Here is a 13466-nt window from a genome sequence, read left to right as displayed (position 1 = left end):
GCCCCGTCCAACCTGGCCTTGGACACTTCCAGAGATGGGACAGTCACAGCTTCTCTGGGAAACCTGGGACAGCCCCTCCCCACCCTCACAGCCAAGAATTCCTTCCCAATATCCCACCTAAATCTGCCCTCCTTCAGCTTAAAGCCATTCCCCCTTGTCCTGTCCCTTCCTTGTCCCCAGTCCCTCTCCAGCTCTCCTGGAGCCCCTTTAGGCCCTGCAAGGGGCTCTCAGCTCTCCCTGGAGCCTTCTCTTCTCCAGGTGAACCCCCCCAGCTCTCCCAGCCTGGCTCCAGAGCAGAGGGGCTCCAGCCCTGGCAGCATCCCTGTGGCCTCCTCTGGACTCTCTCCAGCAGCTCCACATCCTGATGTTGGTGCCCCAGAGCTGAACACACAACTTGGCTGTGGGTCCCCACCATAAAACACAAACACTGCCCAACAGTCACTGAAATGATGATACAACAGCACAGAAACCATCTCATGGAATCTCCCTCCCCTAAACTGGGACACAGGGTACTGGGGGATTTTTGGGTTGGAGAGGGAGAGAGAGAGAGAGAGAGAGAGCCCCAGGGCAGGCAGCAGGAGGGAGAAGATGCCTTCCTTGGCCACCCTGGCACAGGGAAAGGTGTTGCTTGGATCTGACTCACTGGAACTCCCCACCAAGACAGCGTAGCCGGGTCACGGCTGATTAAATACAAGCCAGGATTAACAATAACAAAACAAGTGAGCCTGACTGAAGAGGTTTGGAAAAGAAGTGAGAAGCTGCTACAACCAACATTTTCTAACCTCTGACAACTCTTCTGAGCCAGCAACACACGCCCGTGTGAACTCCTGACACTCCACAGAGGTTTTGGAGCAGAGCAGAGGCTTTCCGGGACCCAGTGCACAGAGGTGAGATGCAAACCCCAGGCTGGTTTTATTCACAGGCTCTCACTCCTGGGAGCCAGCAAATCAAGCAGAAAAACCTCCCTGCATTTTATCATTACCTGGTTTAGTCCTGGCATCCCTGTGTCTCTTCCAAACGTGGAGTACGAGGCTCTGTCACTGCTCTTCCCTGCAGAGAAGAGAGAAGACAAGGGTTTGGGTAAGAGAGAGGGGGACGTGTTTTGTGTGCCCCCAAACACCCGGGCCCTGCTGAGGGGCAAAGCCTGTTTCTGTGAGGCAGCTCCCTCTGCCCCCCATGGCAGTGACAGCCTCCCAAAAAAGCTTGTGCTGAAACAGGAGCCGCTTTAAGTTCAGGGAGAGCGGGTCCACAAACACCGAGAGCCAGCGCTGCAGCGGCGCAGGGAAGTGCCTGTGGCCATGGAAACTGCCAGTGTCAGCCCAGAGCCAAAAAAATCCCTGCAGACACCTCACATCCAGCCAGCTGAACTTGGCAGAGGCAGGGACGGAGCAAACCAAGCGCCAGGATGAGTGACCAGACTCCACAGGCGCTTTCCAGACAACAGGAAATACAATCCCGGAGCACGAGAGCTGAGCTCCTGCTCCCTTACAATGCACTGGTCACCTTCTCCCCCTCTCCTGGTGGAGATTCAACTTTCCAAACCCCATCCAGATCTGAAGAGCAGGGATTAATAGGAAAGCATTCCCTTCCTTGCCTCTGTTCAGTCCCACCAGGCAGACTCCTCCTGGCCCGTGGGTTCCTCACAGCCGGAGCGTTGCTGCCAACTGGGATCCACATGGGAGCAGCCCTGTGCCAGCAGTGCCCACGTGAACTTTATAGACTGGTTTGGATTGGAAGAGACCTTAAATCCCATCCAGTTCTACCCCCTGCCATGAGCAGGGACACCTTCCACTGTCCCACATTGCTCCAAGGCCCGTCAAACCTGGCCTTGGACACTTCCAGGGATGGGGCAGCCACAGCTGCTCTGGGCAACCTGTGCCAGATGGGAAGAGAGAGGAGGCTGCTCATTTTGCAACCTTACCATGGAGGCCTTGAACTCGAGCCAAAAACTTCAGAGTTGGTTCCCCCACTGCAATCCCCAAAGCCCAGACCCCCATTCCCGATGGGAAGGTCATGGAACACCAGCACCCCCCAGCCCTCACCTCCAGCAGGAGCCGGGCACACCTGGCACTGCTGCTGTTCCCTCAGAGGCTTAAACGTTAAGTAAACAAAGGTCAGGATGTCAGAGGATGGATCCCCTAAATGACCTAATTTCTAAAAGAGCTTAAGGGCTGGAGCTGCCGCAGCACTGGCCACGCTACAGAGGACTCAGCAGGTTGTGGCATCAGGTGGGTCACAGTTACTCCTACAGCAGAGGGAAAGCAGGGTAGTGCCATGTGGGTTTGGCTGGACAGCAGCAGCCAGACCTCCCATCTGATAACACACTGCTTCTTCCACACCTTGGCTGGAGTTGGGAATCATGGAATTACTGACTGGTTTGGGTTGGAAGGGACCTTGAAGCCCATCTTGTTCCACAGCCCTGCCATGGGCAGGGACACCTTCCACTAGATCAGGTTGTTCCAACCCCCTTCCATCAGCCTCAGCCATCACCAGAGAACCTGGGCTGAACCACAGAGCTCCTGGCCATGGCTGAGAAGTTTGGGCAATCCCCAACCATGAGATGTTTAACAAGGGCAGGTGCTGGATCCTGCCCCTGGGATGGGGCAGCCCTGGATGCACAGATAGACTGGGGAATAAAAGGCTGGAGAGCAGCACCACAGGAAGGGCCCTGGGGGTCCTGGTCAGTGGCCAGTTGGATCTGAGTCAGCAGAGTGTCCTGGCAGCCCAAAGGGCCACCCTGTCCCGGGGGGCATCAGGCCCAGCATCGCCGGCCGGGCCAGGGAGGGGATTGTCCAACCCTGCTCTGACCTGGGGCGGCCTCACCTCGAGTCCTGGGGGCTGTTTGGGGGCCACAGTGTCAGAAACATCTAATCAATGTCAGAAGGATGTTGGAGAGTGTTCAAAAGAAGCACACGGGGATGGGGAAGGGTCTGAGGAGCAGCTGAGGGCACTCGGCTGGTTCAGCTGGAGCAGAGGAGACTGAGGGGAGACTCCTCGGGGGCTGCAGCTCCTGCCGAGGGGAGGCGGAGGGGCAGGGACTGAGCTCTGCTCTGGGACCAGGGACAGGACCAGGGAAGGGCTGGAGCTGTGCCAGGGGGGTTGGGATGGATCTCAGGGAAAGGTTCTTCCCCCACAGGGTGCTGGGGCACTGCCCAGGCTCCCCAGGGCAGTGGGCACAGCCCCAAGGCTGCCAGAGCTCCAGGAGCGTTTGGACAATGCTCTGAGGGACAGGGGGGGATTGTTGGGGTGTCCTGGGCAGGGCAGGACTTGGACCGGATGATCTCTGTGGGTCCCTCCCAGCTCAGGAGATTCTGGGATTCTCTGAACCCAGGGCCAGCTCTGCACTGCACTGCTCCAAACCCACCACCTTCTCTGGATGGCCTCTAATGCCTTCCTTGGTTAATGTGCCTGGTGTCAGTGTCTCCTGCACGCTTGGATCAGTGGGAGCCTCCTGGGATGTGGGAGACTGGGAAATAGAGGGCAGCCCCCAACCAGCCCCAGCTCCTGCGCCCTCCGTCATCACATAACAAGGGGAAAAGCAGCAAAAAGCTCGGCAGTAGAAATTCTACATCTAATTTCCTACGAAAACAAGGCAGAGAAGAGAATGACAAACCTTTCCAGGCTGGTAACTCAGCCTATTGCAATTCCAGAAGTCCACAAGTGGGGCAGGAAGCAGCTGAACCTGCCAGCAGAAGGAGCTGTTTCTGCGGGCAGGGAGATGCCACCGGCACAGGCAGCAAACCCCGAGTCACCCTGGTCACCCCTTGGCAGCCACAGCCCAGGGCACCGGCCAGGAAAGGTGGCAAAGGCTCAGAAAGGAGGCAGGGACCAGGATGGAGGCAAAGAAACCCCCAGGAATCTCCCCCAATGCCATCTTGCTCCCGACGGAATTACTGAAATCCTGCAGACGGGTGTTAAGGGATCTTGTGGGAGAGAGATCAGAAGATGCTGGGAATAAATCCCTTGAAGAGGAAAGGGGTTCCCTTTGGAAATCCTCTCTGTGGGATTTACCTCTGCAAATTTTAACATGCCAAGGTGAAGCACTGTGGAGGCACCTCGAGCAAGGTGCATCCAGAAACTGGCTGGGAGCATTCAGCACTTCCAGCTCTTCCCGGCATTCCCTTGCTGGGAGTCCTGGCACCCCCCTCCTGCCTTTGCCCCTTGCCACCCCCTTCCCCTGCCCCTCCCCTGCCCGTGCTGCCTTCAGCCATGCTCAACAAGCCTTTTCCCAGCCTCTCTCCTCTCCCCAGCACGTTCCCTCCTGCAGGATCCAGCTGTGCCAGGCTCAGGAAAGCCTCCCCCAGGCCCTGCCCTCACCCAGGACTTCTCCAGAGAACCCCCCACACCTCCCAAAGGCACATCTGCTCCTGAGCCCCGGGACAAGGTGGCACAGTCAAAACTGCTCTTTCCCGAGGTTCCCACCAGCTCTGGCAGCAACAGGGATTGGCTTTGGCACCTGGACTGTGGCAGCATTTCACCCTCATGGGAGCAAACTGCTTGTAAATGAACTTGTGGCTCTCCCCACTCACAGATGTCCTGGATGGATAGGACCCACAGGGATCACCAGAGTCCAGCTCCTGGCCCTGCACAGGACATCTCAAGGAAAGGTATTTAAGTGCTGCCTACGAGTTTTTCCAGCACCTGCTGGCAAACCCAGTGCCCCCACATCACCCATCCCTGAAACAGCCCCTGCAGCTCCCACCACTCACCACCCACCATGTGCCTCCCCCAGCCCTGCACCATTAGAGATAATTCCATTAGAGTTCCAGCCTGGGGAAAAAGGGGAGGATAAACCCAGCCAGGGATTAAAAAGGGGGAGGGGAAAAAAAAAAGTTAAAAACCCAGGAGCAGCAACAACCCCCCCATTAAAGCCATTGTCCAGGAAGACCCCAATCCACAGGCACTGACAATACCCACTCGATTAGAAACACTGCTCTGAAAGGCAGCTAATTACTAGAAATAATTACTAGAAAGAAATCTGTTATGGCTTATCAGTTTCCTCACTGTTTAACCAACCCCCTCCCTGCCTGCCCCTGCTGAAGATGAACAGTAAATTGTGAAGCTGGTGATCTCAAACAGACAGAAAAGCCCTTCTCACACTCCTCATCCTCTGGGCCAAGCTGGTTTGTCACCATGCTGTGTGCTGGCACCACCCTGGGAGAGCCAGGGACCCTGCTGTCACCCCTCCACACCCTGGGCTGGGATGCTCAGATGTCCTCAGGATGTCCTTTGTCCTCCAGGAGCAGCCCCAAGGGCTGGCACAGGACACCCCAACAATCCCACCCTGTCCCTCAGAGCATTGTCCAAACCCTCCTGGAGCTCTGGCAGCCTTGGGGCCGTGCCCACTGCCCTGGGGAGCCTGGGCAGTGCCCCAGCACCCTCTGGGGGAAGAACCTTTCCCTGAGATCCATCCCAAGCCCCCTGGCACAGCTCCAGCCCTTCCCTGGGTCCTGTCCCTGGTCCCAGAGCAGTGCCCAGACACTCCTCAGACCCTTCACCAACTCTGTGTCCCTCCTTTGGACACTTTCTAATTCACTTTCTTCTTTTTTTTTTAAATTCAGGTGATCCCATCCCCGTGCAGCACAGCCCAGAGCTCCCTGCCCAGTCAGTCCTGCACACAGCTCTGGTTTTCCCCCTCCCCTCGTGGAGCTGAAGCTGTGGCAGAGACTGAAGATTCCCCTCACATTGTCCCTGAGTGCAGGAGAGGCATCACCCCCAGCTCTGGGGGAGCCCTGAGGGCAGAGGAAGGTCAGCTCTGAGAGCAGCTCCCCCAGGTCCCATGCCAGGGCAGCCCCTCCCTGCTCTGTGCTGCAGGGGCCTCCCAAAGCAAATCCCACCGTGCCAGACGCTGGATGTTCAACAAAAGAACATCCACGAGGCCAAATCCAACATCTCTGTGTCTGAGCTGAACACATTTCAGTGCTCTTCCTTTCAAACTGGCTTTGGATGAGGTGTGCACCCTGCAGTCCACAGGGACACCACCCCAGGCCTGGGCTGGAGCAGGGCTGCAGTGAGGAGCAGGCAGTGCCTGTCCCTCTGGGGATGCTGTTCCCATGCCAGGACTGCTGGGATCACTGCCTGCTTGTAGGGAATGACAGGGAACAGCAGGGATTAAATCTGCCTGGCCTGTGCACCAGAGCTTTGTGCTGCCCCAGCTCTGCCCCAGGGGCTGAGCAGCCCCCTCCTCACAGCTCCAGGAGGGGACTCTGGGCAGGGGAGGAGGGCACAGGGGGGGGGGGTGATGGCAAAGGGACCCACCAGGACAGGAACAAGGGGCAGGGCCGCAGCCTCACAGGGATTTTGGGGATGTGCTGGCAGTGCCCTACTCTGGCTGAACTCACACCCATGTTCCTTCTCTCCTGGGCCAGGCAAATCCCTCCAGCCCTGCCTTTTTCATGGATTTCTGCCCACGGAGTTTTCAAAGCCATCTCCCGGTGCAGGGACACACCGGGAAGAACTCTGGATGAACACACATGTTCCACTGCTCCTCTATCCAAAGGGCCACCCCACCCTGCAGCTTCTAAATCTCTCTCCTTGCCCTCTGCTCATGTCAGATCAGTTTGAGTGGTGACACAGCTCAAGAGGGAAGGGGAGCACAGGCTGCACCCGGGATCCTCCTCGGCCACTTCACGGCCCCAAAACGCCACCAGCCTGCAGGGGCAGGTGAAATCTCCACTCTGGAAAGGATTGTTTCAAAGCTCGGGCTGGCAGGAGCTCCTCAGCCCACCAAAAGCCTGGTCAGAGAGGAGTCTCTTTTTCCATGTGGAAAACAGAGCCACAAAAATCACCATTTTGCTCCATTTCCCCAACAAGTGCTGCCTGGCCAGCAGTGTCCCCGCGCCCTGGGAAGGTGCTCGCTGTCCCTAGAGCCCATTGTCAGAGGATGGGGGGCTGCAGCCTGGCCCTGGGACATGCACTGACTCCAGGAACCCCAAATCCAGAGGACAGGGGTCCCAGGGGGAGGCCAGCACCACCATGACTGTGCTCAGAGCTACAGCAGCACGGGAAGCCAAAGCCCACACTGTCTTTGGGGGGCCCTTTCAGCTCAGCCTCCATCTCTAGCTGGCCAAGCCCACCACTGCCAACACAGGTCATTCATATCCCACCCAAAACGTTTCTTTCAGCAGTTCTTGATCCTTCTTGAAGAGAGAGATCAAGTGGGAAAGAGACACAAATTCTGATTTTGGAGAAGGGCTCAGGTGTCTCACACACCTTTCATCCACAGAGTACCAGAACATGTTCATCCTCATCTGCTCCCTCCACCTCCTCCAATTTTCAAATTCTCTGATTCCACTCAAGTTCCCCACTGGAGTGAGGTTCCCAGCCCAGGGGGACATTGATGGCTTTTCTCCAAAATCAGAAGTGACACATCTCCAAAACTCTCCCTTCCCTCCCATTCTGCCACTGCTTTCACACTCCTGCATGCAAAAGCACTATTTTGCACTGCCCCTTCCTCTCCCCTATCCCTCACCATCTGGCCACTTGAAAAACTTTCAGAAGCAGCTTGGAAAAGAGGAAGAGAAAATCGGTCCCATGGTCTTCCTTGGGTCCAGCAGCACATGAGCAGGTTTAGATTACATTGTAGGTTTAGATTAGATATTGGGAAAAAATTCCCTGTGAGGGTGGGGAGGCCCTGGCACAGGTTGCCCAGAGAAGCTGTGGCTGTCCCACCCCTGGAAGTGCCCAAGGCCAGGTTGGACAGGGCTTGGAGCCACCAGGTTTAGTGGAAGGTGTCCCTGCCCATGGCAGGGGGTAGGACTGGATGGGCTTTAAGGTCCCTTCCCACCCAAACCATTCCACGTTTCTACAATGAAATCTTATTTATGTATTTTGGAACCTGCTCCAGGAATCGACGCTTTCTACTTTACCACACCCAACTTTAGGAACAAAAGGGACTTTGAAACGTGAAGAACCCCTTTACCCCTCTGGCTGTTCCCCATTTTGGCTCTGGAGCTCCCGGTGCTGCGCCCACCGCCCGGTCAGGACCCCGCGGGGACACAGCACTCGAGCCTCGGGCACAGAGCGTGGCCACTGTCCCACAGGCCACTGATTGCCCTCAGCTCCAGGGCCAGCCACTGGAAACCACCCTCTGGGGCCGTGGAGGCTCCAGCTCCACGTGCCGGGGACCGGTCGGGCCGGCAGCCCCGCCGGGAGCGCCGGGAGCGCCGCGGTGCCTGCCAAGGACCGGGAGCCCCGGCTTTGAGAGGGAGCCAAAGGCGTCTTCCCCGCACACATCAAAGGGGAAACCTCCGTGTTCCTCCCCGGGCAGCTCCTTCTGGGCTGGAAACTCTCAAGGCTGCCTTGGCCCCAGGTGTGGGATGGGCTGGGATGGGCCCCCCCACGCACACCCCCCCAAAACCCCGCTGAGCTGCATCGAGGCTCCCCCGTCCTGCTCAGAAACTTCTCCTCTGCTTCACTGACATCCTCCCGGGGCAGAAATGAGAAGGAACAACCACTCTTGCAGAGGGATGGGGGAGCTGCTCAGAAATGCTCCTCCACCTGCACACAACACACCTGCCCCCAACAGCACGAGGGGTGAAAGGGGGGAGCAGAGCTGACAGTGAGCCCCTCGCTCTGACCTGAGCCAGGAGCAGCCAACATGGGGCTGCTCCCTTCCCAGCACGACCCTGCTCTGCTCTTTCCCTTTCCCACCAGCTCTGCAGGAGGAAGGTCCTGTCGTGAGGGGGATTTTCCGTTTCAAACACCATTCCCTCTTCTCACCCCTCCTTCACACCCCGAGCGAGCCCTGTCCCGGCACCGCTCCCTCCGCACGCGCCGGAGGGTTTAACCAGCCCTGCGTGGGCAAAGGTGGGGAGGACTAACCCCAATTCCTGACCTCTAATGCCATTAGAGCTCTCTAAGCCCTTCAGGATGGATATTTTCTGCTCTTAATCTCTCCTCCCGCCCCCGAGCTGGGAGAGGTAACTGGGTAAATGGTCACACACGTCCGGTCACGCAGGATCATCATCTCCGGCACTCACCGGTCCCTGTGAGCTCCTCACACTGCCCAGTTGGAGCTGGGGATGGGGGAGTCAGATGGGGCTGCTGGAGCCCTGCAGAACAAGGGAAGAGGCCCCTCCAAATCCCACTGCAGCAAGGGGAGCACCTCCAGCTCTCTGCAGGGGCTGCCAGGCTGGGAAGCGACACAGCCACGAGCCCCTTCCAAGTCACCGAGTGGGTTGGGTTGGAAGGGACCACAGTGGGGTCATCTGGTCACACCTCCCCACTCAAGCAGGGTCATCCTAAATCCTTAATGTTGTCCTAAATCCTTAACAATGAGCAATGAGTGTTTCTTCTCTCCCTCTCATTCCTGGTGCTCTCCCACCCCTGATTACCAGCTCCCAGGAGCACACTCAGCCCTGTGCCAGCACGTCAGGCACTGATCTCTGCTACTGCCTCTGGGTGCTCCTGTGAAGCAGAGAAAAATAACCACACACACAAAACACGGCAGCTGTCACACAGGTTGGGCACTGGTGAAACCCTCTGGATCCCAGCTCCCTGGGCCACAGCTGGGAGAACACCCGGAGCAGGTCCGACACAGGGAACGGCAACGCCGGTCGATGCAAACGCTGCCACCACCACGGGCCAGCCTGTGCCACGTGTGCCCTGCCCTGGGGACCTGCCAGGCAGCTGGGAGGCACTTACCCACGAGTCCCGCTCCCAGGAAGGGTGACGAGGAGATGCTGTTGTGGGAGGGCATGTCCCGGTGCTCGCCGTAGTGGGGGCCTTCGCCATAGCTCTGCTGGGACAACACCAGAGTTACAGGGGAGCCAAACCCCAAAACACGGGGCTGTCAGGGCCCAGCCTCCCCCAGGCAGGGGCTAAGTCAAAGGCTCCTTGTAAAAAAAGGGGTTTTATCCTCGTGCCAAAGGAGAGTTGGGCAGTGCAGCCACGAGGATGTGGCGCTGGGAGGGGACATGGCACCATGGTTTGCAGCTCTCAGGCAGTTTGGCACCCACCAGGTGGGAACCAGCCAGGCTCTCCCTTAGCCAGGGGCTAAGAAAAGGCTGGATAAATATAAACATGATTTTTTAACATATTTATATAAATATATAAATTCTAAATATATAAATGAGAGCCGACAGCACAGCGACAGCTCCGCTGCCGACCAGAGGGGAGGGAAAGGTGCCATTGCAAAAATGAATCACACAGACCCATTAAAACATGAGCACCTGCCAAAATAACACTGTTTCCACTAAGTTCATCTCTTTCCTCTCTTCCCCTCCCCAGGCCCAAGTCCTGAGCTGTTGCAGCCTCGACTCCTTCCCTGCAAAACCCTTCCCATGTTCTCCATCCCCACTAAGGCCACTTTGGCTGGATGATGTGGTGGATCCCCCTTGGTCTCCCTTGAGTGGTGGGTGCCCAGAAAGCTTTGTCACCAGGTGAGAAACCTCAGCCCACCCAATCGTGACCCCATCTGTGGGACCCCTGTCCCACCCCCACCCAGGAACACCTCTCTCCCACACCAACCCTGGGTGCAGGGAGGGGAGATGCCTGAGCAGCCGTGGGAGACCACCCCAGTGTGGGTCTGGGGGAGGTTTTTGGAGGAGAAACCTTCTCCAGGCAGCAAAGCCCAGGGAGATGGGGATGGGAGGCCCCTCTCCCTGCTGTCCCCCCCGCAGGGTTCACAGAACCCACGTCCAAAACGGGGCAAGAGAAGCTGTTCCAGGGTTAGGGTCGATGCTCTGGAAGGCCTGGGAAAGCCCCCGTTTGTTTGGGCTGGAGCTCCTGTTTGTGCTTTGTCCTTACCCTTCCTTGGTCAAACGCGGAGCTGTTTTGATCTCCCGTTCCCCAGGAACCTGATCCCGGTCTTTCATCCAAGCCTACCGAAAAACAGGAAGAACAAAGGTTACTCTTTGCTTTATCAGCAAAGCCTCAAAGGTGTTCTCGTAAAATTAACTCTTCCTTCTACAAACAAAACAATATTTTCATTAATAAACCACTTCCACTTGGCGTGACTGAGCCTCCCCTCTCCCTCCTCACCTTCCCACTCCTGCTGGGATTTATTCCACAAACTTCAAAGCAAATCCCACCACAGCCTGGAAATGTTTCAAAACACGGGACAGTGGGAAGAGGAGAAACAAGTATTTTAACTCCCTCATTCCAGAGAGCACCCATCAACCTCTTCCCCCCACAGACTGATGGTGAAGAGGACTGTGAGTCAAAAACATCCCAGTGCACCCATCCCAGTGCTCCAGCAGGACCTGATTTTTGTCCATGGAGCTACAAGGTCACGGTGTCCAGGTGTGATGTCAGCAGGGGCCCATCAGAGCACACTCCTGCTCATCTCAGCTTTAGCCCTCCAAGCACATCCCTGGCAAAAGGGGATCTCACCCAGATGGCAAAGGACCAACCAGGAGGGTTTTGCAACGAGCCTGCACAGCCTGTGGGGGGAAATGAGCTCCTTTCATCGCCTGCCAGGTCCACCCAGGCTGCAGCTCTTGGGCCCACGAGGCACCCCAGGGAGCCAGAGAGTCATGGAATGCTGTGGGTTGGGAGGGATCTTAAAGCTCATCTCATTCCACCTCCTGCCATGGGCAGGGACACCTTCCACCAGCCCACCCTGCTCCAAGCCCTGTCCAGCCTGGCCTTGGACACTTCCAGGGATGGGGCAGCCACAGCTTCTCTGGGCAACCTGTGCCAGGGCCTCCCCAGCCTCACAGGGAGGAATTTTTCCCAGTGTCCCATCTAACCCTGTCCTCTGGCAGTGGGAATCCATTCCCCCTTGTCCTATCTCTTCAGGTTCTTGTCCAAAGTCCCTCTCCAGTTCTCCTGAATCCCTTCAGGGAGATACAAATTCCCACTAGGACACAAAAATCCTGGGGCGTTGCATAAGCAAAGCTCCTGAAGTTCCAGCTGACACCACGACTGCACAGAAAGAGCATTCCCTGGAAAACATCCTGAACCTGACTGGGCAGCAGCATTTCTGACTGTGCTGCTCCATCTCCCGCCCTGGTGGGTGACCAGGGGTTTAAAGGCTCGGGGGGTTAAATCCAGGGATTTGAGAGGGGGCTGGGCAGGGTGGGGGCATCATCCCTGGAGACACTGCACGGACACCAGCAAGGAGAAATCCCAGCCCCTGGGAGGCTGAGCAGGGTGGATGGCACTGGCTGGAGCCACCAAACACGGGAACCCCAACCCCACGCAGGGGTTCATGGCCACACTCATGGAGTGACACGTGGCACCCCTGGCAGCACCCAGGATCACCCCGTGGCAGCACTGGGGTCCCGGGGGCTCTCCCTGTGCTGGCCCTTCCAAAAGCCAAAGTGCCAGCAGGGATGGCCCTTCCAGGTGCCCCAGGATGCTCTGCTGGGAGCAGAGAGCTGCCTGCAGCAGTGGGGACAGTGGGATGGGGAGTGTGTGGGAGCAAGGACACGGAGCAGGGGCAGGGGGACAGGGCTCACTCCCATTCCAGCTCGGCAAAGCTGATTATTATGGCAAACATGCCACGGATTTGTCTCCTCCGCTCCCCTCACTGTTCATTTAACCAGAAACTTCTTTCAAATTACATCCTTCTATTTCGGTGCCTTTGTGTTAATCATTTCCCCAGAGAATTGGTGTTTAATTGCTGTCTAATTTGCATAATTATGCATATTAATCTCCACACCTAATGAATATTCATAATTCTCATTTAGATTTTGTTTTCTAATCAAAAATTTCCAATGTGATTACTGTGCAGAGCAGGGATAAGCCTCTAATAATACCTTGGATACTGGGGAGAATTACTGCCAATTCTCCCACCTCCTACTTCCTAGAATAAACTTTTGCTTTGCTAATGTGTTTTTCCAAAAGCAATTCATCTGCAATCCCTGCAAACCCCAGCGAGGCAGGAGGAAAAAAATGCTCCTTGGAGTCATTTTGCTGTCACGGGTGGTTTTAAAGCTCCCCAAGGGTCGGGGCGGAGGCACGAGCGGGATCCGCAGGCTCGGACATCCTTGGAACACCCGTCCCTCTGTGCTGAAGGACAAGCACTGCAGCACCACAGCCTCTGGAGAGCCCTGGGCTGCCTGGAAGCCCAGGGTGAATTCTGCCCAGCTTGTGGAGTCTCCCTCACTTGAGTCATCCCTTGAGATATTCAAGAACCTTCAGCTATTCCCTTCAGATATCCCAGAACAGTCTGGACACGATCCTGTGCCGTGTGCTCTGGGATGACCCTACTTGAGCGGGGAGGTGGGACCAGATGACCCACTGGGGTCCCTTCCAGCCTTACCCATTCTGGGATTCTGTGCCAAAATCCCTGAAAAAATAAAAATAAACCTGCCAGGCTTCCCCAAGGAAGGAGGGAGAGGAGACAGCGGGTGGCAGAGGTGACACAAGCTGAGGGGGAGGCTCACACACCCCTTAAACAAGGAGAAACCCCTGGCACAAGCTGCTCCCACCCTGTGGTGTCACCAGCATGGCAGAGAGACCCCAGAGAGGGGCCAAACCCCCTGGGTGCTCCTATGGCAGCTGCAGAGGATGAGCTG

General features: G+C 56.8%; 1 protein-coding gene across 13 annotated transcripts in view; it reads right to left on the bottom strand.

Annotated features, from left to right (window-relative positions):
- TCF3 (transcription factor 3) overlaps positions 1–13466 on the bottom strand; it is an 85486-nt gene that overhangs the window by 29948 nt on the left and 42072 nt on the right. For all 13 annotated transcript variants that reach the window (XM_039387566.1, XM_039387568.1, XM_039387571.1 and 10 more), the window contains exons 4-6: positions 10750–10823; positions 9646–9739; positions 983–1050 (exon numbers count right to left, since the gene is read on the bottom strand). In XM_039387566.1, coding sequence (XP_039243500.1) covers positions 983–1050; positions 9646–9739; positions 10750–10823 — 236 coding nt within the window. The remainder of the gene's footprint in view (positions 1–982; positions 1051–9645; positions 9740–10749; positions 10824–13466) is intronic.

The sequence above is a fragment of the Pipra filicauda genome, unplaced genomic scaffold, assembly GCF_003945595.2.
Source record: "Pipra filicauda isolate LSUMZ 115617 unplaced genomic scaffold, ASM394559v2 scaffold577_size276649_pilon, whole genome shotgun sequence".
Taxonomy (NCBI): Eukaryota; Metazoa; Chordata; class Aves; order Passeriformes; family Pipridae; genus Pipra; species Pipra filicauda.
The sequence above is the reverse complement of the archived record's forward strand: the minus strand, read 5'-3'. Positions and strand labels throughout refer to the sequence as shown.